The sequence below is a fragment of the Mustela putorius genome, unplaced genomic scaffold (genome assembly GCF_011764305.1).
Source record: "Mustela putorius furo isolate JIRA1106 unplaced genomic scaffold, ASM1176430v1.1 tig00001021_pilon_pilon_pilon, whole genome shotgun sequence".
NCBI classification, from domain to species: Eukaryota; Metazoa; Chordata; class Mammalia; order Carnivora; family Mustelidae; genus Mustela; species Mustela putorius.
Genome location: NW_025421534.1, coordinates 1,200,163 through 1,218,741, shown reverse-complemented (window position 1 = coordinate 1,218,741; position 18,579 = coordinate 1,200,163). Strand labels below are relative to the sequence as shown.

The window sequence follows — 18,579 nt, the reverse complement described above, 5'->3', positions numbered from 1 at the left end:
TCGAGTGCATTTAACGAGAACAAAACAAAAGGCTCATAACAAGAACGTTTCAGAAAAAAACAAAAAGTTTTAAAAAAATTGTTGAGTCAAAAAAAAAATAAAGAAATTAAGATTTCTTGGGGAAAAAAATCATAGACTACTTAGTATACAAAGAAATTTTAGAAGCTAAAGCAGAGCATTGTATTGCATCACAATAACTTCCTGTTGTTTAAAATGTTCTAATTTCTTAACCCAAGATCTTTTGATACCTCAGTTTGTTCTTACTTTTTTCCTTTGCCCAACTAATACTAGATGGATGTTGGCATCTGGATTTTTGATTAAAATTCTTGACCAAATGTGATCTCGTAGTTTACTCCAGGGAGTGTCTGTTTTTAAAGACTAGTCAATCTGAATCAGCGAAACAAAAAGGCAAAAATATGTATCAAAATCAGCCTGAACTTGACACCCTGAAACATAGCATACCTTTTAAAAAACATAGTATAGCTTTTAAATTATACCAGTATTTTACCAGTAAAAGAAGGTGAAGTGAAAAACCCTAGGCAAACTGTTCTTCATCCTGATAAGCCCACCAAGATGTTAGTGCTTTATTTTGACTCTCTCATACATGAGGACAGATAGTTGTCATTCAGGATAGATGTCACTGGCCAAGGATGTATCTACCTATATACTTCGGATATTGAGTTTTTTTGGTTTACTAGCAGTTCATTTTCAGAAACCCACTTAAGAATGATTTTTCACTGTCTATACCATATTTAATTTTCCTGATATCTACCTTTCTGGCTCTTCAGAGCATGATTCCTCTACCACTTTTCTTAGGAACTCATGGAAGGAATTGTTTTGCCCTAAAATATGACAATTGACTCACTAAGTTTTAAAATCACTGCTATTTGGGGGAAAAAAAAGATCTCTAATGATTTTTTTAAAATATATCAAACTGAGTCAAAAGAGATATAGCAAAATTAATCGAGTTGGGAATTGTAACTTTGGAATCAACGGGACTTAAATCAGATATTTGGATCACTAAACAGCTACTTAGTGATAGTTGTTTTTTGACTTTTATTTTAGCTTTTTATTTTCCCAAGACTCTTTCAATCTTCTATGGTTACAGGTACTATCTTGTTTTATTACTACATTGCTTTAACTTCTTTAAATTCTACTTAACCCTCCACCCGAACTTGTGCTTATTGGTCCCTTAGTTAACACTGGGCTATTTTATCTATTATTCTACTCATTAATTTATTTGTATAAATTGTTCTCTATTTGTTTCACATAATTCTTGGGTCTTCTGATTACCTTTACATTTTTTCTGAGCAAGAATTATGAGTTAATTAAAGCACTTAGTACCTGACATATTATGAGCATTATATAATTTTTGGTCATTTTTACCATTTGATTACATGTTTAAAAATTCAGAACTCAAAAAGTTAAAATTTTTAAATATGTATTTGGTATTACATATCATGAAATACATAATTTCTGTATGTTTCCTTTAGAAACTGTACAGATATATTTTCTTATGCAAATTAAACTCTGATTTAACATATGATTTATACCCTTAGATATTATTAATTTTTTATCTACTTCCTCTGATATATATTATAGTGCCAGAAAAAAAATTGAGCAACTATCTTGTTTCATCTTTGGTCCTTCCAAAGTGTACTATTTCCCTTCTACATTTCACTGCAGAATGACTACATGGACTATCCAAAACATATCCCTTGGATCATTGGCTTTGACAAATATTTTCCTTCCTATAATCTATTTGTTTGCCTCTCTTTTCAATTCTGATATTTTATTAAAAACAGTTATGGGATGATTTCTATAAACTGGTCACACTATATTAAAACATTATGTTAGAAAGAACTCTATCTTTCGAAAGGCTTTTATATTAATTTTTGGCACTCATAACAATGATAAAATGTTAATCAACTATAATATTTAGTAACTGTTCAAGGACTTTTAAAACAATGGTCATTTGGGAGGTGAAAATTAAATAGATATATGTCCCCAAAGTTTTTATTTCAGAAATTACAAGTTAATTTTGATTATGTAAATGGACAGTTATGATAAAACAAAAATGTTTGGAGATATATATATATATATATATCCGTTTCAGTTACCTATTTATCTTTACTATTTTTTATTAAAGTTAAAGTCACATAAGGCATATATTTTTAATCTTTAATATGTCCTGTATAACATTGGAATTTTTTGAGATTTCATACTTAGAATTGCCTTATATAAATTTCTCATTTGAAAATATTTTCAACTATAAGAGCATTAATGATGCAACAGTAATCCATTCTTTGTTTCCTAGCAACAGTATCCATGGTGTTGTGGCAACTGAGGTGCAGAGAATGTGAGGAGATCAGTTGATGGGGAACTCTGGAAAAGGAAGTTAATCTTCAGAGTAGTAGTGTTGTTAAACTCAAAAAAGTGTGCTACCAAAAGACACGGTGAGAAATCTCATAGAAAGGAAGTTCACTACTTTTCCTTTTAGTTTCAACTATGACATTGAAATTGACATTGGAATGACATTTCCTTCAAAAACTTATTTTATTCAACTGAAATTTATATTGAATTTCTTAGAAAATTAGCTCTTTTATTAACCATTGTGTCTATAATTATGGCTGTGGTAAAATTGAACTCAGTTAATGTGATGAAAAAGGCATCAGTAATTATGTTTGAATTTTACTTTCTGTGCTTAAGTCAACACTTATAGATGATAAACAAAATATAACTGATATGTTGATGCAGTAGCTAGAATTATGCTTATTCAAAGCTCCATGTTAAGGGAATTACAACCCCTGCAGATTAATTGACTAACACATTTACATCTCAATAAATAACCAGATAGTGAATGATTTGAAAACTTCACACATTTCTAAAGTGAAATATTAAAGTCTATACCTCATGTTTTTTAGATATTTTGTTTATTACGTATCAGTGAAAGAATGTTACAGTTAATTAAGTATATTTACGTATATATTTCTTTCTATAATCCTAAACTTCCTTTCAAGATTTATTTTTCCTTCTATAAAGCACCCATTAGTTATCTCTTTTGTATAGTCCTTAGATACCTTAAAAGTGAACTTTATTTTGTGCTAGTAGAAACATTTAATGGAAGTAAAGTTTGGAAACAAAAATCCAATTAATACATTTAATATTACTAGTTATAAATTTAGTGGATTTCATTGAAGCAATTCTACTTTCAAAAATACTGCCCTTTGAGCATGAATTTAAGTTTGTGTTTATGTTGGCAATGTTTGAAGATGGAGGAACAGGGTGTCTGTGGGTGTGTTGGGGAAAGACATTTGTCAGACAGCATTTTGGGGAAGTAGAGGAAATTGGGTTTTTGTGTGGGGTGAACGAAAGAGTAGTATTATGCCACTGGACAAAAGCCCTACAATAAAGGAGAAAGGAAAGTAATAGAGAGATACCAGCCTGGAGTAAGTGGGACCCATATAATTCAATGCTATGAACCACCTTAAATTCTGTGCCCATAGGCTGCTATGGAAATAGTTTTACACTACAAAGGGGGGGATAAACCTGGGAGGCAGAAAAATCTGTAGAGTGGGTGAGTGTGACTCTAAGGATCTGTTGGGGGAAGTACGGTCAGTACCCACTTGTTGCTGAACAGCCATGGCTTAAGGGCTCTGACAGCTATTATGATTGCTCTCTTTGCTCTCTTTCCCTTCTTCTTTAATTTTTTTCTTTCTTTCCTTCTCCCCTTATTCCTTTTCTTTTATTTTAATTCTTGCATTTCTCTTTCTTTTTCTCTGGCCACCATTCCCCTTCTCTTCTGTGCTTAACAGCAGGCCCACTCCAGAATCACATTCTAGCACCACATCCCCAACCCATTCCAGTTATCTGGATGGATTTGAAGAGAGCAACAGTTGGTGAAATGAGTTTTTATGGTCCAAAAGGTGCTGTGAAGGGAGAAGGGGAAACAGGCTAACAAATATATATTTTTTTAATGCTAAGGCTTTTTTATGGAACATTCTGGTGGATTCCTACTATTCTGCCTCTTCAGATAGTGTTCCTGAGTCATATGGAAGGTATATATGTTGTTGCCTATAGTTCCCTTCAGTCTCCAGAGAATTGTTCTTTGATCCATATATGTTGACAGGTTATGCACAAAGAGGTAACAAATCTGGATTGACTTGGAGGATGCTTACCTGGTTACTGGATATATTGTGAAAGTCATGGTGACCTGAACAGTGTTTAGTGCAGATAAGATGGAGATTTTATCTCACTGGGTAGCTTAAGCTCACAAGTTGCTTGGAAGCCTATTGTACTTCAGTCTTTTCAATGATTTCCCTACCTTGTCACTCCACCCTAAGGGAACCAGAGTTCTCACTGACCATCTCCACTCTTTGAGGTTAGTGGAAGTTTGGAGAGGCAGCAACTCTTTGCATTGGGTACACTAAAAGCAAAAGAATTCTGACTTGGTGACTGTTGAATTTGCATAGCTATCAGCCTTTACCAGCCGCTGTAAGGAACATAGGAAGAAGAAAGTGGTACTACTGAGAGGTCTCACACTTCCCATTACAAGGGGATTGGTGCTAAACTTGAGATTTGGGAGATGACTTCCTTAAACTGCACACTAACACTTTAAAGCAATAAACATCCACAGCAACATAAAAAATATAAGCAAACACAAGAAAGCTTATGTATATGAGTTGGGGCAGTATGGGAAGGAAATGATAAGATTTCTCTAGGATCAGAGGCAGGGGTTTAAACAGGGGGAAGGTAGCTTCTTTTTAAACTTCTGAGTATCCTGTTTTTAAATCCAGAGCTGTTTCTCTTTGAGGCTTTGTGTTGTTTTCTCTAGAACCTGGAATGTTGATCTTAATTGTTCCAATGCACCTTTCACCTGAGTTTTTATCTCCAAAACCCTCTTTTAGCATGGTTCCATCCACATATAAGAATTTCAAGAATAAGTTATTTCCCTATTCATCAATGACAGGAAACCAGGATTCATGTTTAATTCTCAATAAGAACACTATTAGAACAAAAATTGGAGCTAAGCAGGGTGTTTGAAAAGAGACGGTCATGAAGTAGAGGGAAAGGCAGACCAGGATATAAGTGACACTAAAGCAGAATCTATCTGCCTGCCGTTTTGTGGGTATTAATAGAAACTAGATATTTTAAACATTTCTACCATCTTTCAGTACAGGAGAAATTGATGTTTTCCTACCCTTCCCTGCATGGGCAAGCATAATTACAATAAGGTCAATAGCATCTCTGAGCACCTTGCTACTTCTAGTAGTTGAAAATGAAGTTATCACACGTTTTTAGCATAATTTAAAACATTTTTAATTAAGTAAGTTTAAAAATAAATGTTTTTTTCCTCAAATTTCATCATTATCTGAAATGCATTAGTAAGAGGCTAGAAATTTGGAAAATGAACCCATTCATTTCATTAATAGAATCTCAGACAAGTGAAATAGTTTTGTGAATTAACCTAAATCGGAACTGTTTTAACATCAGTATCATGAGATTTATTCTTCAGAACCAAATTTGAAAATGACTAAACTGGTATTGAAAAGTCCCTCCTAAATGTTTAAATGCTATAGACTTTTAACATCAACAGTGAATTATGGAATAAGTAATACAGTGTTTTGTGATATATGTATTGTATTAGGACTTAAGCACTGTGGTTAATAATATAAAAATTCCATACACACAATAATAGAAGCCTCATATAACCATTCTAAGTTAAATTATAAACCAATATTATAATTGTTATCTATATTAAAAGTTTTGGAAATGTACAGCTTTACCTTTACACTTTTTCTTTTAAAACATTCATCCTGAGGTGGCTGGGTGGCTCAGTAAGTTAAGCCTATGCTTTTGGCTCAGGTCATAATCCCAGAGTCCTGGGATAAAGCCCTGTGTTGGGCTCTTTGCTCAGTGGGAGTGGGCTTTTCCTCCTCCCTGCTGCTCCCTCTGCTTGTACTCTCTCCATCAAATAAATAAATAAAATGCTTAAAAAATAAAAGTTAAAAAAAATTCATCCTTTTCCAGATTTTAACCTGAAATATGTTTTAAGATTTTTTTGTAATTATATTTCTTTTCAATTTTTAATTTGAATTTTAGTTAGTTAACATATAGTGTGATATTGGTTTCAGGATTAGAATTTAGTGATTCATCACTTACATATGACACCCAGCGCTCAATACAACAGGCACCCTTCTTAATACCCATCACCCATTTAGCCCATCTCCTGCCCATCAGCCCTCAGTTTGTCCTGTATAGTTGAAAGCCTTATATGGTTTGCTTGCCTTTCTCTCTTTTTTTTTTTTCCCTTACCCCTATGTTCATCTCTTTTGTTTCTTAAACTCCACATGGGCTAATAGAAAAGTCCACAAGGATAAACAAGCAAATACTTTATTATAATCAATGACTTTTAATCAAGATATTTATTTTTAACAGATTATAAAATAGTGCCTATTTAGGTTGATAAATGAATTATGATTATAGTGTTTATATAAATATTTTGGAGGTTATCACACAGCTTAATGTTAATAGTAGTTATTAAGAGTACAATGGAACATCATTCAGCTATAAAAAAGAATGGAATCTTGCCATTTGCAGTGACATAGATGGTGCTAGAGAGTATAATGCAAAGTGAGATGGGTCAGTCATAGAACGACAAATAGCATATGATTTTTCACTCATATGTGTAATTTAAGAATCAAAACAAATGAACAAAGGGAAAAAGAGACAAGCTAAGAAACAGGCTTTTAACTATTGAGAACAAATTGATGGTTACCAGAGGGAAGGTAGGTCGGGGGATAGGTGAAATGAGTAATGGGGTTTGAGTGTACTTGTGATGAACACTGGGTGATGTATGGAATTCCTTAATCACTGTATTTTACACCTGAAACTAATATAACACTTTATGTTAATTATACTGGAGTTAAAATAAAAATAAATAAAAAGAGACCAAATTTACTTTAAAGTATTTTGCATCTACAATTACACTCTAAACACAGACTTATTTTTTAAGGATTTATTTATTCATTTGAGACAGAGAACACTAACAGGGAAATGGCAGAGGGAGAGGGAGAAGCAGGCTCCCTGTTGAGCTGGGAGCCTGACCTGGGGTTCAATCCAAGACCCCGAGATAATGACCTGAGCCGAAGGCAAATGCTTAACCAGCCTAGCCATGTAGATGCCCCAACACAGGCTTATTTCTACATTTCCTTTTAGGCAAAACCTATTCTGCTTTTAGTGGAACAAAGAACTAATGAGTTGAATTGAAAAGAAAAACTGATTCTTTTGAGTTTTTAACTTCCATTTTACTTTATATATATTTTTTAAACTTCACTTGCTTTGCCTTCCACTGCTTTGTTATCTCTGATGCCATCCCTGTGCTTTGGGTTTGCACAATAAAGAAGCAAGGAAAAAATTGTCTCCAGTATTGAGGATACAAGAAAAAAATTAAACCTATTAAGATAATTTAATTAAAAAGTTTATCTCCGGGGCACCTGGGTGGCTCAGTGGGTTAAACCGCTGCCTTCAGCTCAGGTCATGATCTCAGGGTCCTGGGATCGAGTCCCACATTGGGCTCTATGCTCAGCAGGGAGCCTGCTTCCTTTCCTCTCTCTCTGCCTGCCTCTCTGCCTACTTGTGATCTCTCTCTGTCAAATAAATAAATAATAAAATCTTTAAAAAAAAAAGTTTTTCTTCTTTATCCTTACATAGCTATTGTAATACTTTTATTCCTTTTACAAGTACCACTTCACTCCCCAGCAAATATTAAATTTTAAAAATATGGTATGATTAACGAACCATTTGATTGACATTAAAACTTTATTTTTGAAGTGCAAAATGACAAAATAGTACATGTTTTACATTTTTCATCACTGAGCCAGATACAAGCAGTAATCATGGTGGGGTAAGGGTTTTTTTTCTGATCCTGGCCTGACTTATGGGTCCATAGGTATCCTATCAATATTTTCTTAACTGTTCTTTCAGATTTGAATGAGTCAAATATCAGTAGGAGTTTTCTCTTAGGTTAATATATTACTTCACTCTTTACTTTTGTCAGGGTGAAAACAGTGCAAGACTTTTCTAAGAAATAATTAACACTTTTGTTTTTTTATTTTCTATTTAGTGTATTATATTATTAATGTCATCCAGGGTATTCTACTGTGTTATTGAATATAACATGGAAATATCAAAGTAATATTATTTGGCAACCATAATATTTTCTTCATGATATGCCAAAATACTATTTTTTTAAGATTATTTATTTATTTATTTGACAGAGAGAGATCACAAGTAGATAGAGAGGCAGGCAGAGAGAGAGAGAGGGAAGCAGGCTCCATGCTGAGCAGAGAGCCCGATGTGGGACTCGATCCCAGGACCCCGAGGTCATGACCTGAGCTGAAGGCAGCAGCTTAATCCACTGAGCCACCCAGGCGCCCACTATTTTTTTTCTGAAATGGGTATTTGTATTTTTAAAGAGATAATAGCTGGTTGTGAATAAGCCATAGCTTAAGTAAATTACTGCATTGTCCTTTCTTACCATTTCTCACAGACATTAGTATTCCTTCTTAGAAATAAAAGCAGTATACCAGCTAAAATATCCCATACCTTTTTCCAATAGATAAATTATATATGTACATATGTATATATACATATATATATAAAATAGTTCATTGAACTAATATAATACATTGTAATCAAAATCTGTTTATCTATATGTAGGATACATATATATTGGTAGTGACAGTTTCTAAAGCATAAGAATCCACTTCTGTATACAATTATTTATGATAGTGATACTATTAGACTTGTTTTTAGAATCCTAATTCAAAGTTTATAAACTTTTTATTTGCTTAAATACTTAGTTGAGAAAATAATATTGAACTGTTAAAATGTGAAAAAAAAGCCTATAATGTACAAGAACATTTATTTCAATTAGAATTATCTAGATTATTCAAAGTAATGCTTTAGATTAAATAGAAATAGCCAAATTATGAGGGACTAGGTACTGCTATTGGGACTCTACTATTCCTTTACACTTACCTCTCAGTTTTCTATTCATTAGTGATTCTTAAGTTGTCTCTCCCTGAGCAGCAGTATCATCACCTGCAGAGTTGGTAGAAATGCAAATATTCAGGCCCTACCTCTGACCTTGATGAGAAACTTTGAAGGCAGGACCCAGGAATTTATGTGTTTATAAAACATCACAACTATGTAATTCTGATGTATGCTAGAATCATTTCTTCTGTCAGTCTTTATGTCTCTTTATCTCTCTGTATATGTATATGTCTATGTGTATGTAATTTGTAGGACCACTGACCAGTGATCACATTAACCTATGTATAACATTTATAAAAGAACTCCATTGTCGCATTTTTTCTTCCTGCAGTTTTCCTGATTGATTCATTATTTTATTCAATGATAAAATGAAAATCACTATCTTTATTAAAGGATCCACTGAATCATCATATTAATCCAACTGTATTGCATTCTCAAAGTAATCCTCCCAATGTAAGTCTTAAACCTTTTTTCATTCTTGTTGAAAATATTATTCTAATATTAATACAAATACAAAAAGAGTGACTATTTTTCCTTTTGATCCTATAGTCAAAAGGACTATAGGCTGTATAGGGTGGTGATAGGGAGAACAATTATACAAGTGTCTATTTGCAGTTCTTTGTGAAGTCTTGCCAACTCACACATCTTGCCTTGCATTCCAATGAATTTAACTAGCTGAATAATGGAAACTACTTTCTGTGTTTACTATAGCTAGATACATTATGGGCACACTAGTGTTGGTTAAGCTAGATGGAAAAAGTGATAGCTTCAAGGATGAATAATTTGGAAGAAGTCAGAGAGTCAGAACAAGACTTATATGCTCTGCAAAATACTATTGATTTACACATTTGGAGAAGAATAATTAAGAAAATTTCAGATTTTGTACTTCTATTTGGGTTTGTGTGACACAATATTGAAGGATTTCTGCCTTGAACTTGAGTTTTTAGTCTGTGAAAATATAGCTTTATATTTCACGTTCAATAAACACACTTTGAGTAACTAAGAACTGTGCTCTACCCATGGCAAATGTAAACAATGTGAATGGTTTTGTTAGTGTTTTCCCACCTTTTATATGATAGTCATCTGAAGTTTATATTTAGCCATTCTCTTTGGTTCAGCAATTCAATTTTCCAAGTTGTGTAATGTTTTTGTTATATATATATAAGTATTTGACTTTGCTATATGAAATATGACAGTTAACTGCTGAGCCATAACCCACACATGAAGATAAGTCTAATTATTTTAATGTCATATGTGAAATCTGTGATTACATTATATTGATATTGTACATTATGTGAAAATAGATGTGCCAGAGAAGCATAACATTGCTTTGAGATCTTAATTATCCATGTTAATAGAGATGAGCATTGATAGAGGTGTATACAAATTCCAGATCCATGTCAATCATTTATATTTATTCCATTGTGACATATATTTCATAATATTTTATATGCTCATGTATGTTTATATGTCTATATGTGTGTGTGTATCACAAATTTATCTTTGGGGGGCCTGGGTGGCTCAGTCATTAAGTGTCTGCCTTCAGCTCAGGTCATGATCCCAGTGCTGGGATCAAGCCCCACATCTGTCTCCCTGCTCAGCAGGGAGCGAGCTTCTCCCTCTCCTCCTGCCTGCTGCTCTCCCTACTTAAGCTTGCTCTCTGTCAAACATAAATAAGTAAAATCTTAAAAAAAGATTTAAAAAACATTTATTTTCATAACTATGCTTTTTTTCTAAGGCTATTTTTAAAAATTCTAATTTGCATCTCATGTACACATAGCTGTAGAGATGGTAGGTAAAATGGTAGCTTGAAATTCCTCAGTAATAATGTTAATTCAATAGAAAAAGGGCTTTGTTTATTTATTTATTTATTTATTTTTTTTAAGAGGGGAGGCTGTGATCTCCTTTGGGCTGTGAAGAGCCTCTGGGACAGAAAGGGAAGGACAAAAGCCAGCACTATGAAGTGGGCTACAAGAGGCAGATGGGAGGTGGGGGCCTCTAGGCTGTGGGGACAGGGCGAGGGATTCCACTGCAGGCTGCTGGCCCAGGCTCTCACAGGTGCCCAGGCTCAGTGCACACCTCCCCCAGACCTGTCCTCTCCATCCCTCCCCATCTCTCCCTGCCCATCCCTACTGAGGCCTCTCAGGACCTCCACGCTTCTCTCCTTTTCTCAGAAGCCCCCCTCAAGTTGTCCCCCTGCATCTCTGCCTCTCTCTCCTCCCCCCTCCGGGGACCTGCCCCTGCCCTCCTCCCAGGTCCCGCCTCTGGCGGCAGCTGGATCACCATCTCCGGGAATGACCGTGAAGTCCTTCCCACGGGCTGTGTGGGAGTGACCGCATCCCTCCGGTGAGCAGAAGAGGCTGCCCAGCGCCTGGCTGGGCACCCCTGAGCCGGGGATGTCACAGGGTCCCGGGCTCCCACAGACGCACCCTTGAACAGGGCGTGCACTGCTGGTACCTCGGTAGGAGAGCCGCAGGCGGGGCACGCTGGGGCCAGGGGTGGGGCTGCCCCCATGGAGCAGGAGGCCCCCCAGGAGGCAGCAGATGGCCCAGGCCGAGGGGGCCATGCTGGGGGAACCGAGGGCACCACGCTGCTGGTCGAGGTGCCCCGGGTCCGCTGCTGGCTGCTGGTTGTTGTTTCGGCTTTGTTTATTTTTTTTTAATTTTTTTTAAGTAGGTTAAAAGCCCAATATGGGTTTTGAACTCAAGACTCTGACAGCAGAGATGCTCTACTGACTAAGCCAACTAGGTGCCCTCCAAATGGTCTTGATTTTAAAAATAAGTTTATGTAGCTGTGGATACAGAAAGGTGAAAAAAAACTGGTTATTAAAACTATGATTTTGATATTTAGGTAATATATTGCTCAACCAAATGAGCTTTACCACATTTTAGCAAGTTGGTGTCACTGTTATTTTTTTAACAAGAAATAACAGGCCTCAAATATTCTATATGTGTATTTTTTAAGCTCTCTAGATAATTCTGAAAACCAGAAATTTGGGGTGTCATTAACATGGGTGATCAAGCAGCAACCAAATATTTGTACAGTAATGATCAATTTCCCTACATCACTTCTCTTGTGTAAAGTGAAGTTAAAATTTGGACAACCTCTTTCTTGTCTTTGCAAGATCATAGTATGATTTTTTTCTGGGAAACAAAATTCTGGCCCTTCCTTCCCTCTAAAGTAAGACTTCCTATTTCTTGACTTTTTGACCAAGGACTCCTACATTTTGACAATTACTTATTTATGACTTTGGAGGGTTTTATTTGTACATAAGTATCCTTGTACATTATGTACACATATTGTACATAAATATCCTTCTATGTGGAAAAGAATGTGGTAATATTAATGTCAGTATACCAATGTAGACAATCTTTATTTTCAGATCATTGATAATTTTAGGTATAGGTTTACAGGGGGACTATAGGCCTGGGATTGGAGCATTGAATTTTAAACTTTTAGATAATATTGACAATGGATATCTGCCATAAGAAAAGGAAAAATTGCCAGTTGCAATAGAAATTTACATATTAAAAAGGAATTGGGGAAAGTTTTCTATATCAATTAAAGTTGTATAGTTTACATGTGATATTTCTAAAATATTAGATAAATGATTGACCTTGCTTAGGCCTTGACATGAAACCAGCAACGTTATTAATTATTGTTTTTCCAGTTTGAGAATTTGAGGGTAACACATTTTGTTAGCTTAAAACAATTCAGTGATATTTCCAGAAGAGAACTTAGGAAATAGGCCTGCCAGTTCTTACTGCATAATCTGTTCTTCATGTAACATTTTATTTTTTCCAATGTCCTAAAGTCAATATACAAACCATTTCTGTTGATGGATGAATAAACAAAATCCAACAACCTGGTGTATAGTCAATTCAGCCTATTTATCTTTAAGGATTGATTTGTATATTGACATTGCTAACAAAATTTACTGAACATTAGTAATTAATGTGGCTTAAAATGAAACAAAGAATACCTTATATGAGCCATTTCCTCCCATAATAAAAATAAGTACTTTTTTATTCACATATATGGAGATTTCATATACAGAAACAGAATATGTTTAGTCTTAGTCTTATCTTCCCATTGACATAGATTTGCCATTGCTTAATTGGCCTTTTGCAAAATGCTTGGACTGTCAAAGTCAATTCAAAATAAGTCAGTATAAGAAAGACAAATACCATGTGATTTCACTCATAAGTGAAATTTAAGAAACAAATGAACAAAGAAAAAAGACCCCAAAAAAACCCTAAAATACAGAAAACAAACTTGTTGTTATCTGAGGAGAAGTGGGTGGGGGGATGGATGAAATAGGTGAAGAGGATTTAAAGTACACTGAGCACGAGTAATGTACAGAATAGTCAAATCAGTTTATTGTACAACTGAAAGTAATATAACACTGTATGTTAGTTATACTGGAATTAAATAAACAAAAAGAAAACAAATTGAAAAAAGAAAAAAAAAGTTGATTCTACAGATGTCAAATAATATGATGATATTTGCTCTAGTTCCACTAGGGAAATAATACAACATTAAATTCTAAATATTAAGTTTCTGTACCAATAGCTCTTTACACAGGCAAAATATGAATACTGCCTACACAAATCTGCCTTAAACTTCATATATATTTTTTTAATTTCTGGAATTCAGGGAAGAAAACCTAAACCCAAAGCTTCATCAATAACTACCACTTTTTTTTTATTTTTCTAGTTTTATTTGCTTAAACAGCTTAATAGAGTATTTGAAGATCTGCGTAGTAGTTGTAATTGTACCAAATTACATAATAGTATTATCTTTAACAATTGCATTTATAGTATTTATAACTTTAATTTCTTAACACCCCCAAACCGTAAAATTTTCTGAACATATCATATTGCACATTTGTAGAAAACCTTTTTTAAAGCTCAGGAATCTCAGGGTTTTGTATATCCTTGCTCTCATTTTGGAGACAAATGGAGTAGTCTCATGTATTTTTCACTTTTTTTTTACATATTTCTATTTTTTATTTTTTATTTATTTTATTTTTTTATTATGTTATGTTAGTCACCATACAGTACATGATTAGTTTTTGATTAGTATTCCATGATTGGTTGTTTGCGTATAATACACAGTGCTCCATGCAATGTGTGCTAATTATTATTTCCTTCAACCAAAATTTCTTTCTTTTTTAAAAATTTTCCAGGGTGCCTGGGTGGCTCAGTAGGTTGAGCCTCTGCCTTCAGTTCAGGTCATGATCTCAGGGTCCTGGGACTGAGCCCCAGATTGGGCTCTCTGCTCAGCAGGGAGCCTGCTTCCCCCTCTCTCTCTTTCTCTGCCTACCTTTCTGCCTACTTGTGATCTGTCTGTCAAATATTTTTAAAAAATAAAAATTAAATTAAAAATTCCATTATCCAACTTATAATACATCACTAATTTCAAATGTAGTATTCAATAATTTATGTTTTGTATAACAATCAGTGCTCATTGCATCACTTTCCTGACTTAAAGCCCATCACCCAATCACCCCATCTCCCACCAACCTCCCATCTAGCTACCTTCATTTTGTTTCCTAAAGTTTAGAGTTTCTCATGGTTTTTCTCCCAATTATTATTTCCTTTAACCAACATTTCTTAAAAGGTTACTGGACACATAGAAGAGGTGATGAATTGGGTACCTTCTTTATCCTCAAATTCAAGGAATTCATACCCTAATGGATATGTAGTATCCATTAGTAATTGTCTTTAAAATTTGAGCTGTAGTATATGTGAAATATGGTTTCATATGTACCCCATATATATATTCATATATATGTATGAAATGCCCTAAAGCTTTTGGTTTAAGGATGCTATATATTGCTTCTAAACATTATGCCTTCAGTCAGCTGGGTCTAACACACACACACATGCTCTTTGATCTCGCTTTAAATTCATGGTGATTAATATCAATGATGTATTATGGTAATTTAATGACAAAAATTATACCAAATATAATCACTATAGTATTTACATAAAGATTGAGGTCACCATTTTACATAAAAAAATAATTACAGCTCTAACAATTGCCTCAGAATGTTTGTTTGCATGCACCAATGGATCTAACAATTCTGACTTAATCATAGTGGCTTCTATTTCACTTACTTAACTATAGAGAACAAACTGATGGTTACCAGAGGGAAGGTGGGTGGGGGGATGGGTAAAATAGGTGATGGGGATTAAGGAGTACACTTACTATGATGAGCATTGGCTGTTGAACAGGTGTTGAATTACTATATTGTACACATGTAACTAATATTACAATGTATGTTAACTATAATTTAAATAAAAACTTTAAAAAATAAATTTAAACACAATTAGGTACAGTGACAATTTTCTTTATAGCATTAGCTTTGTTTATGTTGAGGGTAAGTCTGTTTTTAACTTTTTCATGTGCTTTAGATATAACACTGATTTTGCAATGCTAACATTTCCTCTCAATGTTTTGCTTGCTTTTTAGTTGATCTACTGTCTTTACAATGTCTGAAATCAGATTTAGCAATCTCATTTGGGATCAAGTTATAACACTGAATCAAGTGTTAGATGAAGTAATTCCAATTCACGGAAGGGGGAATTTCCCCACACTGGAGGTAAAACCAAAATATATCATTCAAGTTGTGAAAAATCAATTGATAAAGCAAGGGATTATTGTTAAAGATACCCGACTGAATGGATCCACAGCAAGTTATATACTTGCAAGCCACAATGGAATCAGCTATAAGGATCTAGATGTTATTTTTGGTGTTGAACTACCAAGCGATCAGGAATTTCAAGTTGTTAAAGATGCAGTTCTTGGTTGTCTGCTTGACTTTTTACCAAAAGGTGTAAAAAAGGAAAAGATCACCCTAAAGACAATGAAAGAGGCTTATGTGCAAAAGATGGTCAAAGTCTGCAATAAGCATGATCGCTGGAGTCTCATTTCTCTTTCAAACAACACTGGAAAGAATGTAGAGCTAAAATTTGTGAATTCGCTCAGACGACAATTTGAATTTAGTGTTGATTCCTTTCAAATTGTTTTGGATCCCATGTTAGAATTCTACAGTGACAAAAATGCCAAACTAACCAAAGAATCCTATCCTGTTGTGGTAGCTGAAAGCATGTATGGAGACTTCCAAGAAGCAATGACACATTTGCAATACAAGCTTATATCTACTAGAAAACCTGAAGAGATTAGAGGTGGTGGCCTTCTAAAGTATAGCAACTTGCTGGTTCGTGACTTTAAGCCAGCTTGTGAAGCAGAAATCAAGACACTGGAACGTTATATGTGTTCTAGATTCTTCATTGATTTTCCTGATGTAGCAGAACAGCAAAAGAAGATTGAATCGTACCTCCGTAACCATTTCATAGGTGAAGAAAAGAGCAAATATGACTACCTTATGACCTTGCGTGGAGTTGTAAATGAAAGCACTGTTTGTCTCATGGGTCATGAAAGAAGGCAAACACTCAATATGATCACCCTTATGGCTCTAAAAGTACTTGGAGAACAGAATATACTACCCAATACAGATAATGTAACTTGTTTTTATCAGCCTGCTCCATACTTAGCTGCTGAGGGAGGGTATCCTACTTATTATGTAACTTCTGGACCACCACCTATTTTCTTTCAGCCATACCACCCACTGCACTTTCATGTGCCAAATGGTATGGTTTAAAAACAAACACGCATACAACAGAAACTTTGCTTTAATTAAACACCTCATAAAGCAAGTTTCTAAAATCCATAAAATTTAAGATCTATTTTTATTTTTGTGCAGTTACCATTTTCCATCAATTATAGCTTAAACCATTATAGTAAATAGAATATCATCTATGAACTGGCCACTTTAAATGATTTTCAAGTGTTATTGATTAGCTATTATAACTTTCAAATGTTGTGGATCACTTAAAATGATTTTCAAATCTCACTAAGTCTTAAGTAAGACTTTCAAATTTGCTCTGACAAATACATTACAGATGCCTGCATCTCTGATTAAAACATAATAGAACAGACACATGTATTAAGGTCCAAAGATACAGTAAATACAAGTGCCACCACTTTGGTGTTCAATCAATCCCTTTGTTTCATTCACTTCATTTTTTTCTAGTGAATATATTACCATCAGTGAATTTTCAGTACTTAACAAAAATACCTAATTTCAAAGGCAACAGATGCAGAAGAGATAAAACTCTGGACTTTACAAGCACTTAATTTGCTTTCCAATTAAATTGGGTTAGATACAAAATCTTACTATGGTTTGAAGGAACATTGAAAAAACTTGTTCTGAAGAACACTGGACATTAGTAATTTGTCAACTGTCGAATAAGTTAGTTATTTTTTTGATCTGAAGATTAATACCATCCAGCTGTAAAACCAATACTGCAGTCAGTTTTATAGGTTTCTTCATTCTTCCCACTAAATAAGTTGAAAAGAATGGAAATGACCAACTCTGAATGCAAAAATTTTCTGTCATCTGTTAGAGGGTCTAAATGGCAAATAGCAAAAAACAAAAAGAAACAAACAAAAAAACAAAAAAAGGTAGTGTTTTTTGTTTTTAGCCATGCATGTTATTTACTATTTTTTTTTATGATCTATTTGTGTAACATCTTAGTATATTTGGAGACATTCAGTGTTAGTAAGTGAAAATATTTTCATTATTGCTAAATGAAGCTTTTTTTTTTTTCATTTTGGTCTTACCAAACATCAGTTTATAACCTGCCACTCAAGTGCCTCCTCATGTGAGTTTTTGCATAATACTATAATTTTTCCAACAATTGCATATGTTCATCAGGTTATCAGAATATTTATACACTACATCAAATATGCTGCTAGGAAGTCTACTAGTGGAATTAAAACAATATTTTCTTCCCATAATGAAGAAAATAATTCATGACCAATATTAACTGGGATGACAGAAGGGGAACTGTCCTGAATGGATGTAGATAAGATCATCAGAAAATGTCATCATTTTAACTCGCTTCTGATTTTTTGTTTCCATCTCAGTTTTCATTGACCATCCTGACTTTTTTCATCACAACATGATCCAAAAGGCATATTCTGAGAATTTGTCACTTATAAACTGTGCTTAATATCTCTTCTCTGCATTATAGTACTGGACACAAGAATTACATAAAATATAGCACTTTCAAATAATCAATATTTCCAAGATGTTTTATACCACCACACCATTGGCCATCAGTATATTTTTAAAGAATTATATTTAAAATATATTTATGTGTATATACACATGCACATAATTATCCAGCATACAACTCTGAGGCTTTTAAACATGGATTCACCTTGCTTGGGATAAATAAAGAATTTATAAATACTATATTAAAGAGAAAATTCAGTAATCTATTAACATAATGAATGTACTGGCTAAAAAATGATTGATCTTTCTGCAGTAAAGCACAATCTTTAGGTTTCACTTAGTGGAAGTGCTTGCATATAAAACTGAAGGAGAATATGCTATATCAATAGTACGAAAAAACAATTCCAAAAAATAAAGTATTTAAGAATAAAAGG

General features: G+C 34.0%; 1 protein-coding gene across 1 annotated transcript; it reads left to right on the top strand.

Annotated features, from left to right (window-relative positions):
• Nucleotides 1-2,323: 2,323 nt before the first annotated feature.
• Nucleotides 2,324-18,350, top strand: TENT5D (terminal nucleotidyltransferase 5D). The gene is made up of 3 exons (XM_004780575.2): nt 2,324-2,456; nt 9,389-9,510; nt 15,535-18,350. Exon 3 carries the CDS (start codon nt 15,554-15,556, stop codon nt 16,724-16,726), a length of 1,173 nt encoding a protein of 390 aa, XP_004780632.1. The 5' UTR covers nt 2,324-2,456; nt 9,389-9,510; nt 15,535-15,553; the 3' UTR covers nt 16,727-18,350.
• Nucleotides 18,351-18,579: the final 229 nt, after the last annotated feature.